At 40.7% G+C, this 25,340-nt stretch overlaps 2 protein-coding genes across 3 annotated transcripts in view; both read right to left on the bottom strand.

The window, feature by feature from the left end:
- The window catches only part of PLEKHB2 (pleckstrin homology domain containing B2), a 367,257-nt gene that overhangs the window by 152,568 nt on the left and 189,349 nt on the right, over nucleotides 1-25,340 (bottom strand). The window lies entirely within an intron of this gene.
- Nucleotides 1-25,340, bottom strand: part of ARHGEF4 (Rho guanine nucleotide exchange factor 4) — a 211,258-nt gene that overhangs the window by 94,926 nt on the left and 90,992 nt on the right. Inside the window, exons 4-6 of one of the 2 annotated variants that reach the window (XM_068691777.1) lie at nucleotides 20,287-24,702; nucleotides 16,091-16,423; nucleotides 10,279-10,414 (exon numbers count right to left, since the gene is read on the bottom strand). In XM_068691777.1, the coding sequence (XP_068547878.1) occupies nucleotides 10,279-10,414; nucleotides 16,091-16,423; nucleotides 20,287-24,702 (4,885 nt within the window). The remainder of the gene's footprint in view (nucleotides 1-10,278; nucleotides 10,415-16,090; nucleotides 16,424-20,286; nucleotides 24,703-25,340) is intronic. The other variant, XM_068691778.1, reaches the window with a different exon arrangement.

The raw sequence follows: 25,340 nt of genomic DNA, 5'->3' as shown, positions 1-25,340 counted from the left end.
CCACTGAATCACTTGCTGGAGCAGTGTCACAGCTGACCTTTAATTTGGATGCCTCATGTCTTTTTGTCCCACTGAGACACATAAAGCCTGATTTTTAGAATTGCTGAGCAACCCTAGCTCCCACTCATTTTCTCACTGGAGTACTGCAGAGGCCAAACATTTGGAAATTGCTTGTAAGTATTTAAAAATAGGTATCTAAACAGCAAGGCTACTATTCCGAGTATGAAACTATATACATCTCTTTTTTATCCTAAATCAAACTCTGAAAGCCTCACGGGCCCTGTGCAAGGGTTATTAATGCTTACAAAGTCCTCTGGCATCCTCAAATGGAGAGCTAAGTAGAACTGCACAGCATTCCCTCTTTTCATGTTTATATTTAGCCTCAGGGAGAGGGGCTCTCTCATGTAACAACGTATATTGACATTTAGACCAAAAATGCCATTGACTGACATTAAAAAAGTAGAATTTTTCAATTTATATAAAGTCAATCTTTTTACTTTTTTTTTTTTTTTTTTCCAGATGACATTTGCAAAGCAGTTTGCACTGTAGAAATTGGTCTTTTCTCTTTCATTTCTTTATCACGTATACAACTTCCCTTTTGATCAATACAGGAAAGTCAACTCCAAAACAAAAGGAACCGTACTTGATTACTGAATGCAGAGGAAGAATTTAAATTGAAAACTGCTTTTCCCCCTTGAAAATCTGGGAGAACACTATCTTTTCTGTGTAGGAGATGTCTGCATTTCTGAGGTCACGCATTCTCAGCTATATACATGTATAAACATACATCCATCTTTACACTCTTGAAATCTGAATTATGTAAAAACCTCGAACTGCTGCATTCCAGTTGTACTGAAGATCTCTCACCTCCTTTTCACCTCTACATTTCAATCACTTAAATCTAGTCTCTTTCTCTGAGGTCTCAGAGAAGAACAAACTCAGTATGAAGATCCCTATAGAAAATTTTGCGTTCACACTGGAAGGAAAAAAAAAAACACCAAAACCAAATGTCTGCCAATTCCACCTATCCAGCCTTAAGGCCACTTCTGGAAACCCAGAACCACTTATTAATAAATTGAAATCAGGGAAAGAAATTGACTCATCTTCCAGCCTTTTAAAACGCACCATTGGGTAGTTCATGGTGTCTGCACACAGTTTGTACTCATTTTTCCCCTGAAAATTCAAAAATTCATTTTTCCTGACATGACACCCCGATGTGCTGAAGACTGCCATGATTCACCAGCTAAGGTGAGGTGAAATCTTTCTTGGACACTGCTACGCATTTCAGTTATTGCTGCTTTCACACACACTGCCAGATGTTATTGCTGCTGCTGTTTTTCTTTTTAAGCAGTACATTAAATTTTCCATTCAAAAATGTTATTTAGCATGTACTTAAAGAAATCCTGCCTTGTTGCTCTGCTCGATAACTGGTGTTGATGGCAAGGAGCAGTTCCTTACCATGGCTGCCTCAGTTCAATACAGAGAAGAATACAGAGAGCGCAGAACCAAAACAAAGTAAGCTCTTTGGGGAGATGCATTGCTTTTAAGGCTCAATCTTAACTTTGACCTGAATTTTGTTAGTTACTAGGGGTAACCTGCTGAGACATCTCTGCCCATAAGACACTTACCAACAATAGCATTTTTAGAGGCAGCAAGGAGCCTGAAATAGTGATCTTTTATTATTATATTGATATAGCAATACTGTATTAATGAAACTTGATTTGGTTTCTCCCTGTCCACAGTCTACTTCCATACAATTTTCTATTGTATTTCCTCTTACCTCTACATTACCTGCTAAATGTATGCACCCACAAAATGACACCATTTGCCCCCTGAACCAGAACTTGGTGGAAATGAAAGGGCATTTAGAAAAAGAAGCTTAACTTCAAAGTTTGGTTTTGTTATCAACCTTGCATCTTTGATATCACTGTACATCATTTATATCAACTGACCTGATTAAACTCAAGCTTACATCCATAGAGGACAGCTGACAGCAAATCCTATAAGACAGAGGTGACTGAAACTGCAGTCACTACCCTGTCTGGAGCTCTTGAGTACTTTGAAAAAGGTTCCAGTGCCAGGGCTACTTTATGACAATGTCAGAGCTATTCTGGGAATTATTTACATTCCCAGGTACAGGAGAAAATGAGCCAGCAGATGTGGATACAATTCTGCATCTCAGTAGCTTGTATTCCCAGCAACAGAGGGCCAACAGCCTGATCTCACCCTGACCTTTTTCTTCCTGCCCTTGGACTCTCAGGACACACAGTAGGTATTCTGTTTCCTGGCCACCTGGAAGGTCTGGTGTGTGGGTTACAAAGTCAGCTAGGCTGGCCACCCTGCTCTAATCTCTCACCGTACAACAGTGCCTCTTCTCTCACTTTGGCTGAGGACTCCAAAGCAGCAATGGAGATTTCATTAAACAGCCCCAAATCTACAGTAGTAGATGGAGTTAAGACCATCTGATTAGAAGCATGTGCAGCTAAAGCAGATCTCACAGAACTACACCTAGAATTCTTCCTAAGGCTTGCCTCTAGCTGAAAGCATCAAGTAATTTTATGAAGGAAATGGCAGTCACTGGTGGCCTTGTCTGAATTTATCTGAGAGAAGAACTCGTTTGTTGCAGGTCTGCTGAAAACCTCTCTAGAGACAGCAACAATCAAGCAACAAACTGAACAGCTTAGCGATCAGTGGCCACTGAAATCATTGCCAGGCTCCTTTGCTGGTATCAGTTGGGAATGAGAAAGCTTCCTTCCCATGCTTGCAGTTCAAACATCCAAGCTCTAAACAGGCACATCAGTGATTAAAAACTAGAATGCCGGATCCAGGCATGTCAAGCAGAACAGAAGTGGGCTGTGTAAACATACCTCCAAAATCTCTGGTACAAAAAGGAATTAAGCCAAGGACAGGAAAATAGAAACCAAACTGGAACAGTGGGCTCAGGGAACTGCCTTTCCTTCTTTCAGTACACAGCAGGGCAAACCCACTTAGGTCTCTTCTCCTGCACAGCACCTCGCTTGGATATTTTCTGAAAGCAACAATACTATACACAGGCACTTACACAGAAATGCCAGCTCTGAGTTTAGGCTCTCTATATATTTTAGCTGAAATAAGAAATGCTAAAATGAAAGGACAGCTTTTATCAGGTTTTCAGTGCTTCCTAAACACTGTTTCCAAAACCATTAAGAACCTATTTCTTGCCTTCTGACCTAAGACATATTTTAATAGTCTGTGTTGTTCTGCCTCGGCTATAAATCTGCAGAGGGATCAGCTAGCAAACAATTTTTTTGGTTACTTTTCATGACTAAGAGACTGCATTTCCCAATGACATACTCTTTATCAGGTTTCATTTGATATCTCAAGGTCAGTGCAATATCATAGAGTAATTTAAAAAAAATAAAAGTCCCTTACCTGTGGCAGAGTGAAGGCTCTCCAAGCTCCAGTATCTGGACAGGACACCTCTCATCCCAGTACCACCACCGCACACCACCCCACTGCTGTCCGAATCTGAACCCGGTGAGAGCCCAGAGCTTCCACTGCTACTGCAGTTTTCTCCACTGTGTGCCCCACTGGACTCACTGGGGCACTGCTGGGTCCTCATGCAGGCAGGTAAGAGGGAGAGCCAGGGGCTCTTCTGTGCCGGGGGAGAAAATGGGCTGAGCGCTCTGTAGCTGCTCCCAGGGCAGTGGTACCTGGTAGCGCTGTCTGAGGACTGAGCTGGATTCCTATCCTCCTCTCTGCTTGTCTCGATGCATCCTGACATCATAGGGGTCCACTAAGGAGGCTCCCTCTGTGGCATTTCAACTGCTCTCAGCTGCAGCTTCTAACAGCTGATTTTTATTACAACCAATTTCAAGGCATTAAAAAAGCAAGAGTGGAACAGAGATCTTTCCTCATAATTTAACAGAGCTGTCAGATTAAAAATAAATAAGTGGAAATAGTAGGATTTCATGCTTTTTAAAAATGCCCAAGTGAGAGAGACCTTGTGTTATCTGCTTCCCCTGAGAACTCGGAAAGGACTTAACATATAAACTAATCATGTTTAGAACTGGCTGTGGCTGCTGCTGCTATTAAAAAACTATTTTTGTAAGTCCTCAGAAAAAAAAAATAAAAATGAAATCAAAGCCAGAAAAACACAGATTGAGATCTGGGGAGGTTGCAGCTGGGAATTTTGAAAAGTCATTTAATATCCACTCACAGACTATAGACTTGGGATGGTCTCTATTTCAACGTGGGATCTTTGTTAGACCTCAGTCCCACTTGAAACAGCATCACTATTTTTAATTAGATGGTTCTATTTCTCATTACCTGGCATGTGATGCAGTATGCCCCTATAAAAAGGATTCTGAAACAATGGTAGTTTCCCAAGAATGGAGAAATAATTATACCATTTAAGTGCTTTGAAACACCACAAAGGTTTTATGGTAAAGGACATTTCCAGATCACCACTCTGCTAGAGGTATATAAATACCTGCCTTACAATGGTAGATTTGTTGGATGCTATCAAAAATAATTTAAGAGTAGCCACATAGTTCGTACCATGTATGGCAAAAAAAAGCTTTATAATGTTTCTTAGGCTAGTCACCAGAATGTGTGTTTTGATTAAAAGATAGAAATATATTGCTTCATTGTGAACTTATCCAAGTCAGCTCAATGGTGGCCAGGTGAGATTCAGTAACTACTCAGGAAGGGTTTGGACTGAAGTGAACAAGCAGCTCAGCACTACAAGCACAGCTGAGTGGGGGACAATCAGTCACAGGTGGGACACAAAGGAATACGCTGAGAAAAATCAAACTGCTCCTACCATTTGCAAAGCGAATGTGTGTCTAGGCATCCAAACTCAGAACTAGGAGCATAATTTCATACAAGAACTGAAAACACTTGTTTAACTATTTCTGTGTTAAGTAATTCTGCCTGAAGTAAATAAAGTCACATTATTAACATGGCCAAAGCCAGCTCCAACAGTGAGATTCCTTTATCTATGCAATAGCAGGGTGTACTTTAGGTCAGCAGACTGTTGTCTTACTGAATATTTACTGAAAGAGACATCCTTTGCCCTCCATCACTGAAATTTACTATCAAGCATCCAACCATACTAAGACAACTTTTGAGCTTTTGAGTCCTTAAACATTTCAGCTACTCCTTACAGGAACCTTACAAGGGTCTCCACAGTAACAGCAACAAATAAAATAATCTCTCTCCAGTTGATTGTTAGCAATAAATAAATAAATAAGTAAAAATCCTTCAGTTATCATAACATATAACTATCAGAATGTATCTTATCCACTTGCACCAAAATATCTTCCCCTAATGCCTCCCAATACAGAAGTGGAAACGTGTTCTCCATTTGACTGCAGTAGAACCACTCTTCTCTATTGATCTAGTACTCTAAGGGCCTTTAGAACTGACTGCATTAAAGTATAAATTGAGAGAAACACTGCCTGATTATAATAACAGGGGAGAAGGTAAGTAAAGTGTAAACAACAGAGATGAACGCAGCTGTCTGGTGGATTTAGAACATAGAGAAGAGGAAGGGACAGTGCAGGTCCCTAGACATGAGAGGCACTAAGATGCTACAATTCAGTACCAGCTACCCTACTTCTGCTCCTTCAAATCTATGCTTGATACATGAAGAAGAAAACTCCAAGTAGCTTTATCAATTCTTGGCTGAACTACAAAACCATACAGTATTCACAGAGACCCTGTAGCAACTGCCCTTGCTCTGCCCCCAACCTGCTTCGGACACTATCTGTTCTTCCGCTAACCCTCCCACTCTCTGAACTGAATACACTTGGCAAAGACCAAAAGATGTTTATTCAGGGCCAGAGACAATGGTGCTGTAATCCTAGCAGAAGGTATTACTGCAGTATGCATATGCACTGGAAAGGCATTTTCTAGTGCAAAGGAAAAACACTACAAGGCCAAGCTTTGGAAATAACAATTTTAAATCAGTTTTGAAACTACAACCCACTAGAGAGGAGTTCCACCTCAGTACAGACCTCATAGCCTTTTTTTTTTTTTTTTTTTTTTTTAAATCTACATTGACTTTTTGCTGTGAAATTTGATAGAGAAGACAGTACCATTAAAGTTGCCGTAGCAGCAACTGTCTCCAATTACAGATCAGGGATCTCAATGTGCAGCCTGATCAAGCTAGTCAAGGTAGCCCCAGCCTAGAACAGCCTGATCCTTAATATGTGCTGGATGCTTTAGACTCTGTCATCTCTTACCTTTTGAACAGCAATTGCCAGGATCATTCAGGATTTGCTAAGATCTACTTTTTCACGCTTTACTTCACAAAAAGTTTTTATTGATACGCTAAATGTTTTACCTCAATAGCTAACATATACAATCCCACTCAACCTGCTATGACAAAGTTTCAGGAACTCGGCCATCACTTCTTGGCCCAGATTTTTATGTTGGATGAAAATCTGAGTGAGCACATGTTATCAGAGACCTCACAGAGTGCAAATATTTGTGGCTGTGATTAAACAGAATCAAGGCTGACATAGCAGGTCTAAGATATCTGTGATTAATACAATATCTGTGAAAATACAATAGACAAAGTGATTGCTTTTTAGCCACTTAAATTCAATGGTACTTCCATGGGTTAATATTAGAATGGTATTGACGCTTCATGCTACAGCTGCAATGATACATTTCTGCATATTTGCACACCGCTCTTTTTTGTGTCCCTTCAAGAACTAAAATGACAAAAATGGGAATAAATAGTTCTGCTTATTATTTTTTCTGAACAACAGGATTGCTAAATATTTATGAAACATAATGAAGTCCTGTTATTGAAGCTAATATTTTCCCTCTTGAATAGATTTCTCCACTGGTTGTCAAACATCTTCACGTTAACTGTTGCCAAGTGTGAGCTTAACAGCCCATCTATAGCTGGGAAAATAAGATGAAAGTTGGCCACATGATGTTAAGTAAACAAACAGTCCTTTTGCCTCTGAGAAAAACTTTCCGTTATACCAATCAGGCCAGAGGATAACTCAGAATCATTAAGTGGTCACTGTTTTCCAGGCTCTCAACAGAAGACTTTGAGAACTTGGCTTGCCTATTGTTACTGCTCATGTAAGATTTCCAAGGCCCTTAGTATGTTCATTAGTACAGGCCAGCCAGAACAAATGTATGCATCTCAGGATGGTATAACCAACACCACCACAGCAGTAGAACACCAGGGCATCTGTAGATATATGATAGCAGGAAAGTTAAAGATCTTTGGCTGTTTAAAGACACAGGGAAAATTGCTAGAAAGATTCAGCCTGCATTTAAATAATGATTTAAAATAATACAGGCTTAAGGTCTGTTGTATCAAAGCTGTACGAGACAAATAAGACCTTGTAATACATTAATTATGAGTTCCTCTTATTATGGGGAGACAACAGATCTTGAAGGTTTAAGGGTCATACATGACCCTATCCAAAAGTTTCACAGATTCTCTTAGAGGTAGCAAGGGTAAAACATCTGTTAGAAGGTAACCAGGACAGGTACAAGGTAAGAAATGTCTCTAGCTAAGAAGCACAGGAAGCAGTAAGAGATGGGACTTCTAGAAACTACAAATCCAAGTCTTCGATAATTCCATGTATCTGTCACCTTGTGACAGTCTCCGGCTGGTAAGCCCTGATGAAGAAGCTTGGAAATGGCACCTCCCTCTGCTCTGGACCTGTGGGCTAGTAGCTCTCATCCCCAAACTACCCATCCCCTAGTTTGGGCCCAGTCTCAGCTACATCCATCAAACAGCTTCTCAGCAACACATCCCAATCTTAGGCAATGTCTTCATGTTGCAAATAAACAGATATTGGACTTGGTCGAGAGATAGGGAAGGACAGAATACATAGAACAGCCAAAGGACAAACATGCTGATCCACTGCTTTAAAACCCAAACCCTTATTACCCTATTATTGCTCCTTCCTGTAATTGTGGGACCTCCCTGTCAGCCCTTTCCTGGTGGGTCCTGGGTAAAATGGTCTCAAGGTTTCAGAGGGCCCAAAAGGTAGAAAAGCATTCCCATATCTACATTAGAAAGTGGCTTGCGTCCTAGACTGGTCTTTCACTCTAACTTATTCAAATAGGATGGTAAGTCAGGCAGTAAGGGACAGATATATCCCGCAAGGTGCAAGTTGAAGACATGGGCATAACAAGACAACTACAGGGAAAAGATGCATGATACTCACCAACAGTACCTACCAAAGCATGTGGTAAAGCCACAAAGGGCCCTCCAAAATGTTTAAACATTCCTGATTAAGCACATTTTTTTGTGTGTGTGTTTGCTGGTTTTTTGTTTGCTTGTTTTTGCTAACCTGCGTGTGTGCTTAACCTCTGTGTTTCTCTGGAGGAGGCTCAAGACTCTGTCAATCTTTGCAAAATAGAGAAGATTAGTAACACCTCAGCTGCTCTTTATTTCACAGATGTTAGAGCCATCTACTGGTTTCTTACAGTTTTCTCAAGTGGCTGCCCTAGACAGAAGTGGTAACAGGAAGGTAGTCTGCAAAACTTGATTAGAGATCAAGAGAACCACAGCATGGCTGATTCTAACTGCTGGAATATCCATATGACAAGTCTGAGCCCATCTCACTTCTCCCAGTTTGACATAAAGGTAGAAAGAACAATGTCTCAGTGCCCTAGTGCCAGTGACTCGTCTTGGAATCTAATGAATACAGCAGATATGGCATTAAAAAAATCAAGCCCTTCTCCCAGCACTCATGACGTATTTTAGTTGGGAGCAGGTGGTCTCACCTAAATTAGTAAGTTTGTACCCAGCTGTACTCTTGTGCTCAGGTAATAAGTAGATAAGTAGATGCATGACAGAAGTTTCACAGACATGCGTGCCACCTTTTGGGCTGGGATCATATCAGCTATCTTTTTATACCTGAAGAACTAGAGGGGACTGTGAAAAACCAAGTGTCCCATTTCTAGATAGCATATAGACAGCTACAGGACTACCAGTTAGTCCATATACATCTCGTTTTCTTCCCCTCCTTCCCCCCAACACTCATATATATGTGTGTATATATACACACACAACATATACATAAATATACACACACACATTATATTAACTCTCCCAGGTCCCAGTTGGGAATTATGAAATTTGTATCAGCTGTGACTCTGAAGTTACTTCTATGACAGTGGCACTTAGGGATTTCAGCTAATATCAGAAACATACAGACAACTTGACAATGACAGGTTTCCATCTGGGATTTCCACAAGCTGACGTGGCAGCTTTTAAAATTCAGCCAGAGAGCTGGTCCTAAGTGTTGGGGGCAACACCAAATGCCTGTGACAGCAAATGATCAAAGCTCTCAGTGCTGCGAGAGCAGAGGCAGGGCTCCTGACACAATGATAAGTAATTTTTTTTTCTTATTTCCAGACAAAACCTCCTGATTCTGTGCACAAGTTGTACTATGCGTCAGAAAGCAAAACAGTTTTGCTTGACAAGATATTCTGACCATTCGACTCTGACGTAATTAGCAGAGTTATGGTTCCCTAATTAGGTAATTCCAGTAGTGCTTAATGAATGGTACAAAGAGACTTTCTGAGGCAGAAATGGCAGCTTGGCACCCAACTGCAGTTGGTGTTTCCTGCCTAGATTCCTAGCTACCAAACAACTCCTCTGTAGCCTGTTTTTCTTATCCCACCCCAAGGTTCTATAATAGAGATATCTGCAGGATTTGAGTCAGCACTGTCAGATGAAGAACTTAAAAACCTAGCAAAAATACATCTCACTGTTTAATAACTTCTTATATTTTAACACTGAAAAAAGTGTCAATCACTGAAAATGAAGCAGACACCATACTTCACATGCATTCCTTGTAAAAATAGAGCATACTTGTTCTTTAAGATGATTTGTTTAAAGTACAGGAAATTCTATCTCTAGAGGATCATTTAGTTACTTTAGTGCCTAATTAGCAACTTGAGAAGAACCTCACTGTAACTACTGTAGTGCTCTCCAGCAAATATACAGCAGGGAGTCTGATTTGTCTGCAGAAACCTAATTCAAAAGTGCGATATGTATGACATCATCCCAGGTAAGATAGAATTCTTAGGGGACAACACAAGTGTTTTTACATCAAGCCGCACTATCATTGCCTTTAGTGAGCTTTTCTTTACTCTAAAGCTAACCACTGCCTTCAAGTGGATTTCTACTCAGATATGGATGGAACACTCAGTGAAAATAGGTTAGTGCTTATCATTCAGTTTCCATAATCAATAAAGCAGAATTTAATTCTCTTGCAGTTCATGTCAAAGTAAGACCAGTGTACACACCAGGAGCGGAGATGCGCCGTTTCCAGCCCACGCAGTCCAAGCCTGTTGGAGTGCTCTGGGAAAATGGATGCAGTTTCAGTGGTAGGATGTCAAGAGCACCAGCAGATGTGATGGATGCACTCATTCCAGCCTGCAACTAGAGATAGAAAACAAAGACATCAGACATTAAACTTACATACCCTGGAGGACAAAATACAGTATTCATCACAGAGCACCTCTTTCCCCATCTCATGCCTGCTCACGTAAGTAGTCCGTTAGTAGACACATGTGGGTGGCTAGAGAGGACAGAAAACAGCAAGAATGCAGGGAAAGCTACAAGGTAATAACAGGAGAAAGAGGCTAACCAGGTACTGGATTCACATTCACATACTACCATGCATACCTACATTCACAGAAAGTCACACTCCTTCCTATGAAGCACATCACCACAAGAAGTCATCCTACCACCACCTACAGAACTAATTAACCTTTGCTTCCTACAACTTTATGTCTCATAATTGCTGGTTTGGTATTTAAAGAGTAAATAAGCCTTTCCCTTTCAGAGATTTCTTAGTAATAGTACATAGCCATAAAGGATGCAGCCAACACTACATTCTACCTTTCAGTTAAAGGTACAAATACGATCTCTCTCACCTCTACCTGTTGTTAGTTTTGTTTGTTTGTTTTTCAATATTTTTTTTAATAAATTTTACTGTCATAAAAATATTCCAACCACCCAGACTAACTGACTCTGCCATGCAGATGTTCATTTCAAAAAACTTTAAGAAATACGCCAACAAAATCCAAAATGTAAGCAAGGCTGTTATACTTCTTCTGTGTCAAAACCAACATTTTCTGACAATTCCGCCACACCAAGAGACAATGGTTCATCGATAAAGGGAAATGAGACCAACATTCCCCTGGTATGTCATCAAGAAATCACTTAAAAATGAGCAAGACACTATAAGATTATAGATCATCTAACAGTGAGTGATAGAGACTGCAATCAAAGTCACTGAAGCTTGCAGTACATAATGCAGATACGCTTTTCTTACTTTTTTCTTCCCTCTCTTTTCTCCAACCCATACCCTTCCTATGGCTGGAAACACAGAAAACAAACATCAGTGACTGCAAGTGACTGGGAGACCAACTGAAAAGCAGCAGGTCAGCAAGCATTGGTTCCATGGGCATAGCCATCTTTCACCTCTGCATGGCTACTGCCCCTTCCTTCTGCTCCTGTGGCATTCAGCTACAACATCATCACCCTTCACAGAAGGGAGAGCTCAGGATATTGAGATGCAACAGTTTATCTATGATCCTTCCTCCTCCCTGCCAGCCCACACCATATCACATCAGCATAAAGTCCATTGAGTAGCCTAGATGCTAGTCTCTTCTTTAGAAGATGGCTATTAGCCAAAACATCCTTCCAAAATGAAACAGCAAACAGCCTACTGAATAGCCACATACTGCCAAGCAGCTGAGAACACTCCTGCTCTGTACCTGGTTTGTTTTATTCTTCCTAGACTTACTTTCCAGAAACAGAACACAGCCAATATTTTGTCGTAAATCACCATCTCCAGAGGGACAGCACAAACCCTGTTCAAATTAACCTGAGCCGCACTTGCTTGTCTAGAAGATCACAGTAAAGCCCCAGAGGGAGCACACGCTATTCCAGAGACAACAAAATCAAGCAAAACAGGGAGCATACTGAGCTATAACTCTGAAAACACCAAGGGTCTAGATTAGTTACATGAAAAGTGACAGAAAAAAATATTGTTCTGTTTAAGACTAGGAGGCAGCATGCACCTCAGTTAAAAACTGCAGGGTTTATTCTTACTACTCCCCTAGACATCAGAACAGTTTCAGGTTTGGACATCATATGGTTTCTACTGCAGGGAAGTCAGGTCTGTACAATCCAAAGGCAGGAGAAGAAGCACTTCCAGAAATGACAGCAAATGTGGGCAGGGTTTTCCCCACCCCACAAAGGAAGGAAAGGGAAAGGAGGGACAAGAATATAGTAAAGATCCCTCTTCTACATTTTCTGCTATAGATTCAAAGGGATTATTTCTATGCTTTTATAAGCAGCAGTTCAGTCCCTGGCAGAGGCATTTACCTCTGTTGCGTTCCTGTACTTTGTCAAGGAGGAGACTTACTTCATTCAATCCCCTTTCCAAAGTATCTTCATTACCCTCTTGAAGTGTATCTGAGGTGTCCATAATGCTCATAACCATAGGACTGCACAGCAAAACTTGATTTTCTCTTATTTCAGATAGGGTAAAATCAGGTTTCCAGGAGCCATACTCAGGACAATAAGCTAAAGATCTATTTTTCACTGCTTCTCATTTCTCTTTCAAAATAGATGACAGAGCTTTGCTGCACTATACTCCCCTGGGCTTAGTCCCCAATGAGTCTTTTAGGAATCTCTCTAATTTGGCAGTGCAGAAACTGTGTTTTAACAAATGCATGTAGAAGCCACGTCTGTGCTTTATTACTATACACTCGAGAGGCCTCAAGCTTAAGTCAGGTTTTAACTTTTTGTTAAGATAGAAAATTGAAGGATAGTAGCAGACAGGCAGTTAGGAGATGTCACTAAAGCAATTCTTGCAAAAATAAATTCCAAACCAGAGTAAATCACCATTACATGCATTAGTTGTTTGGGGCATTGTGTCTGTTCCAGCTAGGGAGTTTCTAAAGCTTTTTGAAAAATAAATAAGTAAAAAAAAAAAAAAAGGGAAACGGAAAAGCATACCAGGCTACATGGCAAAACTCTTCACCATATGAAAGGCAAAGCCAATAGCCAAGCAAAAGAAAGCAGACTCATGAATAACCACGTGAGTTTCTCTTATTCCACTTTGGAAGATGCAACCTTCAGAGGTTTGCCACAACCTGCTAAATGTTAACACTTTAAAGTAGAACGTTAGAGGCTGCTCAGCTTGTTACTGGTAGCATTTCATTATAAGGGACAGCTGGGTCAAGCTTTGAGTTTGACTCCAGGGATTTACACAGATTGTTTCCATTTGAAGCAGAATCAGCAACCCACTGGGCCTGACCAAAACAAAGCCCAGTACATAGAATTATTTAGCATTGCCATTGCAGTGGTTATTTTTTAGTCTAAAGCTAGTTTCTTGCTTGTCTGCATCTGAATCCTGCTAGCCTTCAGGATAACTTCATATAGCCGCTAAACTCATTTGTGTACGTGGACCTGAACAACTGAGTAGTAGCAGAAGTCAGCACTGAAAGTTAAGAATTTGCCTCTGTTCATCCCTGGTGTGCCCTATTCACTTGTTTCCACAACACTATGGCATTACATCACCTTGTATGCTGACCTGAGCCTGACTTAACCCAATATGAATTAACAGAACTGAAACCACACTTCCCAAGACAGCCATGTGTCAGGAAACATCAGATTTGCAATTTCAGATCTAAAGCTCCATACAGTTACCTCCTTTCCGTTGCAAAAGCACAACAGACAATGAAAATTTTACAAAGCTTCTTTTGTGACAATTTATTTCTCCTTATTAGAAGGATTTTAGCATCCTTCTAAAACTGCCCCCAAACACTGCAGCTTGTGACAGCACTCCCACCGCATATGAGGGTATGAATAAGACAACACTATTACAGGAATAGAGCATTAAAAAGAATAAAACACAATAGGAAAAAGAAGCTACATGTTGACTATTGTGAGTAAAAACTACAGGCTAAAGAATGCATTCACATGGGCATACTGGAAATAGCCCTTGAATCCCAACACTTGTTTCAGTCAAATTTGGCCTTCCCACAAAAAGTATCAATAAGATACCCAACACACTCAAATCAACAGAAATAGCAAATAATAATAATAATAATAATAAAATAGCTTTATACTGCTAGGTATTTTGTATTCAGAACCTTTTTCTGTTTCTATTCACCTCTGCTACACAAAGAAGAATAAACCAGAAAGGCAACTGAGCCCCTCACCACCCCAAAAAAAAAAAAAAAAAAAAAAAAAAAAAAGATGTTAAGTGAGGATACCTCAATGGGAACTGGGGCAGCTGCTACCCATTACACAGCTGATCACAATTTAGAGGTATGTTTGCACCAGAAAATAAGGGTGGAAATGCCTAAAGAAGTTGGGTTTTGGCAGCACCAGAATGTGCAGTCAATCAGCATTCAAGCTGTGTAAGCTGATGGCTCTAGGGAAAGCAATTGGGGTAACCCTTTGCTCCTCTTAGAAGCACTAATGGTCTCAGTGGTAGCCAACATACCCTGCAGCATGGGCTATATTTCCATCAATATCCATGCTTGTCAAGCATGGATAAGGAATATTTTTAGCATGTTTTACTGGCTTCTGTTTAACAGTGAGCCTAACTAAGCCGGTAATGCATTTTCCCTGGCTTGTTTTGTGCCCATACAGCACTAAGCAGTCTCTCAGAACTCTGAGCATAGTACAAAAATAACACAATTTCTACTTTTAAGAAATCATAGTATTCACTTGCCTTGGGAGCATCATTCATTATCTTCAACACATAGGTAGTAGTGGGGCTGAGTCAGGAAAGCATCCTCACTGAACAGAGAGCGGGCATCATATCACAGAATCATACCCAGCACTCACCCAAGCCTTAACTGGCAATGTTTTATTTTGAAAACATCCAAATACAAATCAGCACAGATTTTAGTCCCTTGTCTGACCAGGAGAGAACAGTGGGCAGTTCTTCTGAAACCCAGCTTATGGGATTGGCCTGGCTTTCTGTCCCAGGTGTCCATCGGCTTCAACAGGCAGACGGGTACGTGGCAGGAGGTTCACCCTGCAAGCCCTAGCACACAAACTTAGCTGTGTCCAGTCAGTGTTTCCCCCTCATCATCACAGAACTATTTGTGCACAAAAGCTCACGCATATCCTGAAGTGGTGGTGACAGGATTGTGGCAGCAGCTCTCCTCAAACATTGTAATTTTTATGCAAAACAATCCAGAAACAGGCAACTAGGACAACAGAGAGAAAGGGAAACAGAGAACAGACCAAAACAGAAATCCCCAAGGAAAGCTTTTATTTGAATATCTATGACTAATTTCAGGCATTTTCAGAAGCTTCCTTGGTATTGTCAGCAGAAGGTGCATGGAGTGTCCCTCTGATCTCATGTCCTTTTTACCTGATTTTTTTTTTTTTTCATGTGTGAAGACTAAATTTGGCTCTTGGATACGGATTCATGGCTCTCCCTGGAGGGAACAGACCTTAGCTCTGGATCCAAGAGTAACAGATGCCATCAGTGTGAGTCACAACAGTCACAAATTTTGTCACAAAAAATCACAATGCTAACCTTAAAGTGTATCCTAGTGGAGAGAAGACTACTGGTAGCTAAAACTCCAAGGGCAGTATTCTCTTAGGCACTTCACAGTGCGAAGTTGCCTCAGCAAAAGCATGGAGTTGGCCTCAGATGCAAGGGAAATCTAATTTATAAGTCCCTTTTTAAAGCTATACAGCAATGCCACGGGGCACTGAAAGAGATTTCATCAGCTTAATTTATACTGATTTAAGGCAACTTTGATTTCATCCCTGTCCTCCCTGTCTTTCAGCCCACAGAGCAATCTGGTGCTTTTGCATCCTATTGTCCAGCACGGCACAGGGCAGGACCTGCTTGCTCACAGCAACTGAAACATCCACCGCCTCTAAATCACCACTTATGGGTAAGTTTAGTGTTTAAATAATCAGCCTCCGCAGACTAACAGATGCAAAGAGAAGCAGAGAGAACTGGTACCAGACAAAGTAGAAGGACAGGAATATGATGACAGTAGAAAGATGAAGCCAGAGCAGAGAGAGGAAGACAGTGCCAGATGAGGACAGTGTACGGTTTCTTACTTTTAACTGGTCCTCTGGTAGGTGTTGCAATTGAATCCCTCTCTCTGGCTGTCTCTCTTTCTCTAGATTCCTTTTTTGGTTCCTCTCCATCCAAACATCATCGAAGCTGAAGCACTTATAAAGGGATTTAGGTCTCTTCCTCCTCCTCCTCCTTTCTGGAATCTCCTTGTCTTTTTCATCTGGAGCAAGGAAGGAAAGCCTCCAGGCTTTGTTCTCAAGGGTGGAGATAGGGCGTGGGGATGGTGGAACCAGGAGAGGCCTCCTTTTGCGATGGGGAACCCCTTTCTCATTTGGACTCTTTTCAGGTGGTGTTTGACATTGCTGTTTGGACTCCTGTTTTACAAACAGCGGGCGAAAACACACAGTTTGTTCATTGGAAATTTTGTTTGCTTCAAATCAGTTTGAACAGAAGATGGCAAAACTCAGTTATCTAGGCGCAGAACTGTTCAGAGAAAAATGTTTCCCCAAGAGTGCTGGCTGGCTGAAGCCAGCCTGCCTACTCATTCAACCTTTTCCATAGCTTTAGGGGCACTCCATCCTGAAACAGCAGTTCTGCTACCCTTTGAGACAGTGCAGTATATGCTCTCTCTGCACAGGACGATGTCCTTTTCACCCTCATTCTAGATGGCATATTACAATAACGTTACTACTGGGATGTAGGTCACGCTGTCTGTATACATGTATTATTTGCAAAGACAGTGTCTCTGAAAATAGCATAAAGGCCAGTCTTGTCTGTCTGTTTTTCCCACTGTACTTCAGTTATACAAGGTGAAAATGCTTCCTAAATGGCTGCAGCTCTGATAATATGAAGCCCTGTGCTTTCTGATGGTGCTCTTTATGCTATCCGTTTTATTTGCTTGGTGTTGGACTGAGAGAAAGGAATTGCAGTTTTGCCCTTCGCTCCCATGTGCTTTTACTATGTGGTTGCACAAAATTATAGCTTTTATAGTGGAACAACTTTAGGTGCCCTGAGGCATCTAACTGCTACGCCAGGTAGCGTTACAATCAGTAACACTTAAGGCGGGAGATAACAATATCAAGGAATGAATGATCTTAGGAATCTCCTTTCTTGTCAAGGAAATGTTGTGTCCTGACAATAGTATCTCTCCAATTTCTTTCCAGTACATTTGAAGAACCCAAACAATGAGATCCTTAAAGCACTGCAGGCATTTTCTATCTATTCTCAACTGAACAACAATCCTAGATCAATTTTTCATTGCCACTGGCAAGAGATGCCACAGTCTAGAAATGCTTCTTATCTACTAGATGCTAAGCAGAAACGAAAGCGTGTCCTGCTGTTATTCTGTGCCTAACCCCAACATATTGGAGACAAACAAGAAGAACTTGCACAGACCCCAAACATGGGATCTATTAGGATGGTTCACTCTTGCCTCCTAAGTATCACGATTATGTAAGTAAAATCATGTTGCAAACATGTAATGAAGACCTTGCCACATGGGCATATTGGTAATTGTGTAGAGTTGTTCTATCCTGCTATTTTCAACATAAGATCTTTGTCTTGGCTATAATCTGGAGAATGGTAGCCATCAGCAAGTAATGAGAGAGGGGCTGTGGTGTGTTCCATCAGGCTCAGAAGGGTGACTTACCCATGTGGTAGCCACAGACCTCAGGGGTGAGCAATTATAACATGAATAAAGCTTCAAGGAACTTCACAACTGTTCATTTGTCTGACTATAATGCCTTTATTGATGTGGGACAGAAAGGGACTTTTCTTTAATGCCACCATTAAACTTAATTTTATGACTTTTTTACTTAGCAACATCTATAAGGAATGTGTTTAGTGTTTAGATAATACGTGTATTTGTGGCATAAAGTCTTTCCAACATAGATTTAATTGTCTCTGTTGTATTTTCCAGAGACACCTGAAAAAAAACAGCTTCAATTACCAAAACCCATGGGCCATGGAACAGAATGTAGTTCTACTTAATTTCACAATGTCATGAAAATGGAAATAAACAAACCCCCTATCTGCTTGAATAGATTAGATGTTGGGACATTTGCTTCAATTTCTAGGCTCCAGCTACATTTATCCATTCTGAGATACCTATTATGCAGCCTCCAGAAGAATCAGTAAAATTAAACAGTTTTTATATGGCTTAGATACCATTTAATTTTTTTCCCAGTTTTCTTTAAATTCTGTAATCTAGCAATCAATTTAAGTAATTATTCATTTGCTCCTAGTGGCTACATCCCAGAATGTGGGCTTGCCTTTTAAAGGCTTTATATACGCCCCATCTCTCCATTCTTTTCTAGATGCTTTTTTGAGCTACAATTTACAGGTCAATGATTTTATTTATCCTCTGACAAGCTTCATCTCTTGGCAATGTTTTAAGAGTGCCTTCCATAATCTGACTATATTGTATTTTGCTAGGCTGCTGTAAAGCTGCAGGTCTCTTCAGAATGTGGTGTTAAGTTTATAAGTTAGGTTGATACCCATGAAAACAAAAGATTTTCAAGTAGAGAGGACAGAAGGGAATACAGCAAATTCTCTTCCCGGCAATTCCAGTACTACAGCCCTCACTGCTCGAACTGCCACCCACATGCTTCTTTAGAATCCAGACAGCATAAGCTAAAAAGGAAAACCCAAACAATCAAGTAAAAAACTTTCACTGGGAGTATGTGAGGAGTGGTTGAGGGAACTAGTTTTATTCAAGCTGATAAGGGAACACTAAAGGCAATATAACAGCAGTCTACATTAATTTTGTAGTTACATGGATAATGGATCCAAACACTTTCATAATGTCAGATAATCTAACAAGACAAAACCTGGAAATTCTAGTTCGGAAAGTCCTGGTTGGGAAATACGAAGAAAATTTTCATCAGGATCCTTTCCCAGAGAGATGGTAAAATCTCCAGAATTAAATATTTTTAAGACTTGGTTAGACAGTCACAGTTTTATCCATCTGTTGTTGCTACTAGTCCTGTCTAAAGAAGGAGATGGGATTTGATGACCTCCTGTGTCTTTTTCAACCTATCTTTTTCTGTTTGTTTTACACAAAACTTCAAGTAGGAGTAAGTATATGGTAAGACCATTCTGAAGGGTATCTTACATATTTAATATAACCTGGGATGTGAGAGACCAAGGGGAGCATCTTCAGCAAATGCTGTGCAAGGGTTCATTAGAGTTGAGCACAACCAGCCCTCAGGTGCAGAATTGATCATGCAGTTCCAGATTCATGTGCTCTCTGAAAAGTGTCTGGCTGGGGTGTGGCAAGAGACTGAAAATCTCATACCCTCGCTTGAATGCCATTGAAAATCTACTCAGCAAAATAATGTTGCTACTTCCTAATGTCAAAACTCATCAGCAGCAATATTAAAAAAGTAGCATGACTAATCCAGGTTCTGGGATCTCAGCTAACAGATCAGTCTCAGTCTCTCTGGTGATTTGTGCTTAGTCACCAAAAGAGATTCCTGGCCACTTACAATTTAGTAAATACTGTCTGGGATTACAAGAGGAAGTCTCTGCTTTTAAAAAGGCCTGAAGCAATTGAGAAATCTCTATTGAAGACATACTCTTTTCCGTGAGAACTGGCCTATCACAAGAAAATTAATTTGTTACCGGGATTAGAATATAATGCAGCACCAAAAGGAGAGCCAGACAGAGTCCATATTTTTTTTCCTGTTTGCTGTAGAAAGGGCAGAACATGATTCCTAGTGGCACTTAAAGGGGAAGGGTGACTGCAAAAGGCTTGTGGTACTCTGAAAGACAGCTGCTCACTCTCTAAAGAAAAAAAAGGTTTTTCTTCTTAAAAAGTGACTGCTAGCAATGGAAATTGATTTCTACATTGCCAATCACTTTGAGAAACTTATTTGCTATACACTAGTCACAAGGCTTGATTCTACCTTATCCCAGAGGGGTAAAATCCAGCTAAATACAGGGTGGAACCTACATAGCCTTTCTGAGGAACATTATGCATTAGCAGTGTTGTGATGACTCTATTCATTTAGATTTCTGTGATAAATCCTTCCTAAAAGAGAGCATCAATTTACATAGTCATGAACAGAAGCAGAAATTCAAAGACTAAGTAGTGCCACCTACCTTAGACAAAGAGGAATATTTATGCACCAATCTAACCAAGGTGTTCACTCAGCCATTAAAGAGTTTCACTAGAACTCATAACCACATTAAAACAAAAGACAAAACACCATCTGATCATTCCCAGACAACAACTCACCTCATCTCTGAGAATGTCACTAATAGAAGAAGCTGTGTTTAAGCTGATCTGGGATTGACTGCTTATCCCACTGTCATCCTTCTGGTATTCGTTGTCCAATGAGTGTACAGAAAGTAAGAGACTACCTCTGGGTTTCAGTGTCTTTGGTCTCTCAGGAGCCTCCAAACTGCTGTCAGCTGCAGAGCTGTTCCCAAGAGAGATCATTGATGTGGCACATATTCTTCCGGGGTATCGGAAGCTCTTGCGTTGAGAAGCAGATCGTGGACTCTGTGGTTTGGGGCTCATGGGCCTACAGGGCATATCTTTACCTTCAGAATTTGAGAGCTGGGGACATGACGGACTTGACTGACTAAATGGTAACTGTATGTCAGTGGGACTAAATGGAGATTTCATCCAGTATTCCTCTAGAGAGGTATTTAAATTGTTGCCATCCTGGTGTTCATCACAGTCAGAACTTTGTGAGCATCTGATGCCCAAGTCATGGGACTGTGTTCGTTTTCTCCACGTACCTGCAGGTGAAGAAACATCAACAGGCTCCACAGAGGTGTCAAAACAGTTGGTGTCTGTTGACGAACCATTAGATGTTTCTGTTTTCAAAAAAGTGTGCCCATTGGAATTGTCCTGCTGCTCTACTGATGTTGTTCTCATCAGATGGCCTCTAGTTGTGTTAACGCTCTCCTGCGTTGGTGATAAATTTGCCAGGACAGGCCTTTTTAGTCCATCTGCTTCCTTGCTTTTTAGAAAAGCTTTCCAGGTGCTCTGGCGAAGTTTGGCTTTCTCCTTTTCATTTTTCAGTGATACTTTAGAACTTTGCTCAGTGTTTTCTTTTTCTAGAGATTTGGATTCAAATAAGCTTGAGAGTGATTTGTGTGCCAAGGCCAATCTTGCCCTGAACTTCTTGCCCTCTGGATTTTTGTTTCTTTTGTATTCATTTTCAGGGAAGGATTTTCTAATCCCAGGGTATTCCACCGCTTCACTGTCATTGTTTTCAGATGAACCTGAAACTAGTCCGTCTGCATATCTGACAGCAGCCAGTGTGAGAGAAGTTGAATTTGCATCTGTATCTTCCATCAGTATCCGACCAGAGCCAGAAGCCTTCCTCAGGCTCATTCTATTAAATAATCCTGCAGGTCTCTCATAGAATAAATCATCATCATCGGAATACTCAGAGGCATAGCTTTCCTTCCTGTGGAAGGCAGAACCAGATGAACAACTTTTGAAAGACTGTAAACTTTCAGTGTCTTCATCTTCTTTCCCAACATCCATTTCTTCTGTCTTTGCCTTGCTGCCAAAGAAGCTACTGCTTCCATGATTTTCTGCTGTGACAGGCTTAGTTTTCCTGAAAGATGTCATTTTTGAGAAAACCAAAAACCTGGAAGCTTTCCCACTATTCCCATTCTTTGTTGGCTTTTGCACAGCTTTATGGAGACTGCTGTTACTTCCCAGGCCGTGAAATGAGTTCTCATCCATTTCCTCGCTGTTAGTGCTGCAGGTACTTATATTATCTAGGCCAACTGCAGAAGCATTGTGGGTCTCTCTTTTCACAGAATAGTTAAAGACATCACACACATCAAGAGTCAATGCACTGTTTTTGCTAGAGGTAGCTGTGTTTTCTGCAGGAGAGGCCTCATTTTCTTCCCTAGGAGAAGGTTCTTCACAAATACCTATTTGTTCCTTTGAACCATTACAGCCTACAGTTCCTTCCCTGCCTACTACTTGCTCAGAGGTGATGATGCTGGGTCCTTGAAGATCATCAGCAGCACCATCTCCCTGACACAGATTGCTTATGCTGCACGTTTCCACTGCTACTCCTCTAGTTATATCACCTTCTTCCTCTCTGCTCTGATGTGCTTTGAATTCCTCTTCCTTAGTGACTTGGTCATTTTTTGTTTCAGCCCATGGCTTTCTGAACTCTTCTGTCTCTAAAGCAAAATCAGTCTTTGTTCTGTGTACCTCAGTCTCAAAGATACCACATCTACTGTGTGATTTTGAAAGCACTTCTTCACATTTATCTGCTGTGTTTTCTGCAGTAAGTACATCATTGCCCAGTGGGGCAGTAACACTGCTGAATTCTACCTTCTTACTTGTTACTGTGGAATTGCTACAGGTGAGCACTAAGGATGAAACTGTTTTCTCGCTTTGCTCTTGTGAAATTTCTGCTTTTCCTTCAGCCATATCCCCAACAGGGAGTCGCTCTGCACTACCAACAAAGGTGCGGGTGGCCAAAATTTGTTCTTCACAGTTACAGCACTCACTCAGAACTCTCTCTGGCTCATCATGATCTTTGCTGGAAGTATGAGGAGACACTGAGTCCTTGCTCACTGTGTTTCTCAGTGTTCCGGTTACCCTTTCAGTATGAAGGTCATCAGTCAGTGTCTTGGACTGTAATCCTTTCTGTTCCACAGATATTATAACCAGGGCAGGCTTTAGCTCTGGAAGCTTCATTAAGTGCCTTCCCTGGCTTACATGGTCTGATTTGGGAGTCATTTCCACAGCAAAGAAACTGTCCTCATCCTTTCCTTGATGAATAGGATGTTCATTTGCTACTGGTTCAGACTGACTCCTTAAGGCACCAGTTTTGCAATTTGTATTTTGATGCACTGAATCTCTGTGCTCCACCTCTGTGTTACTGCCACCTGGTAACGCAGTTTCCGGGACTTTCCAATCGAAGTCAAGGTTAGAAGGATTGTCTACTTGTCTTCCTCCTGCCATGACTTCCACATGTGATAGTTCAGATTCCTGGACATTTTCCTTCAAACTTTTCTTCTGCGTTCTACTAGAGGAAACACAGTTTATAGAACAATTACAATCTCTGTTTTCCACAACAGCAGGAAAACCTACACAACAAGCTGCTAGGTTTTCAGTGTCAAAATTGCCAAATTCAACATTAGTATCACAAGGGAATTGATCCGCTTCCAGACCTCTTTCAGCATTGTACTGAGTACTTTTTAGAAGTTCTTCAGCATTTATGATCCCTGGTTCACAGTCCAGGGCAGATGATGTCTCCTTTTGTTTTGGATTACACTCACATGCATCTGTCTGGGTTGAAGATAAGCTACCAGCACATGTATTTCCTGCTTCTGGGCTAAGGCCACATGCCTCTGGTTTAGAGTTCAAATATACATCAACACACTGTGGGGAGCCTGCTGGTTGAGAAAGCTGACCCTCATTCAAGTCTATGTCAGTATTAAGGAGGAATTGTTTTATGTCAAATTTGTCCTCTATTTTTATTGCCTTTTCAGGGCCAACAGGTACCCTTGCTAAGTTTTTCCAAGCACATTCAAAATCAAGCCCTTGATGATGTATTCTGGAACACGACCAACTCAATTTGTCTGCTGGATGAATACAGTTCCCAAAGTATTCTGCTTTTCTTTGAGCACTGATATTTTCAGGCACACTGTGCCATGTTTTACATCCTGTAACCTCTGACCTTGTGTGTAGTGACCCACAAGGTGGAGATTTTGATTTGAAGTGGCGCTGGTAGAAGAATGAATGTGATGTCAACATGGTTTCTGTACTTCCATGTTTTATCCTGTTACCTGTAGTTTTCTCACTGTCAACTGAGTTATTCCTGTTGCATTTTATACTGGACATGGAATCTAGTCCACATCTATAGTCAGATATCTCAGTGTAACTTTCATGGTAAGGTCCATTTGTTTCAAAATGAAGATTAGGCAAACTACAGCTTGATGCTGCATCTGTCTGGAAGGAAAGTTGCTGTACCTCAGGAAAAATCAAACAACTTCCTGAGTTAGCTTTGAAACAAGCAATGCTTAATACTGCAGGTTGTTCCTCCTGTCTTGTAACAGCAGCTTCTGTAGGTAAGGAATTGGGATAGGACTGCACTTCAGTGCTTTCAAAATCTGTTTTATTCAGCAATTCCACTACAAACTTTCTGTCTGTCTGTGATAAAATGCCCTCTTCACTCACTTGGTTCTCTGTGTTGGAAATACTGCTAGTTAATGTTAGATCTTCAACACCCACTTCACCTTCTGACTTTGTAGTTTGTAATTCATGTTTGCTTGGTGCTATTTTTATTTTGGAAGACGCTTCTAACTGCACCTGCCAGCTAAATTCTGTTCGCCTTGAGCACTTAAGTTCATGGAAGGTTGTTTCTGCCTTTGCTTTAGGAAGACTACAGCACAGATTTGGTTTTTCTGTAAAAAGGCAGTTTGAATCCAAACAAGTTTCTCCAGTTACATCACTGGCAACAGATTCTGTCTCTGATGCACTCTCGTAAGGTTCAGTTTTTACATCTGACAAAGATCCACTCTGATGTGACAGGGTCTCAAAATAATCTTCATCTGTGTCTTGGCTGGATCCTCGTATCTCCAACTCTATTGTGCTTGGAGTAGAAGAACTCAGATCATCTTCAAACTCGCCTTCACTGATGTAGTTGTCAACTGGCTCTGGGGTCTACGAATAAACAGCAAAGAATTATTTAACAATGATTTATTAGAAAAGGAACTTAAAAACACAATGGATTTAACACACACTGGTATCTTCAGAAGTTATACTTGACATTTTACCTATTGATGGTCCTGAGGTCTTCATATTTCTTAGTTTTTCTTTCTTACTGCTTCTTAATTAATGCTTTTTTGTTGTTGTTGTTGTTTGTTTGTTTTTTCATTTTAATATTTATTTATGCAGAGGCCAAAATTTAACTTTTGGCTACAGCTTTCATAGCTCACTACCAAAACACATTTCACATTCAAATAAGTCAAATGGAAAACATCCCTTGCCAGTAGATCTAAAAGCTCTAATTGATCCATCTTCAAATCTAAGGAGGCAGTTTATGCCATAAAACAGAGAAGTGATCATCATTGTCCAAATTACACAAATGTAACAAATATATACAGAATGGTCTTGCACTTAGATAACTGGATACTACCCATACCAAAGCCTGAACCAAAGGTGAAAGAAGTCTTTGATGTCATTTTGCAGAAGGCTTATACCAGGAGCACTACATATTTCAGTTATCAGAGCACATCCAAATCAGTGACTGAAAGCAAAAAGATCAAAACCATACTATCAACATTAGGAAATGTCTTTTT

The sequence above is a fragment of the Anas acuta genome, chromosome 9, assembly GCF_963932015.1.
Source record: "Anas acuta chromosome 9, bAnaAcu1.1, whole genome shotgun sequence".
Classification (NCBI taxonomy): Eukaryota; Metazoa; Chordata; class Aves; order Anseriformes; family Anatidae; genus Anas; species Anas acuta.
The sequence above is the reverse complement of the archived record's forward strand: the minus strand, read 5'-3'. Positions and strand labels throughout refer to the sequence as shown.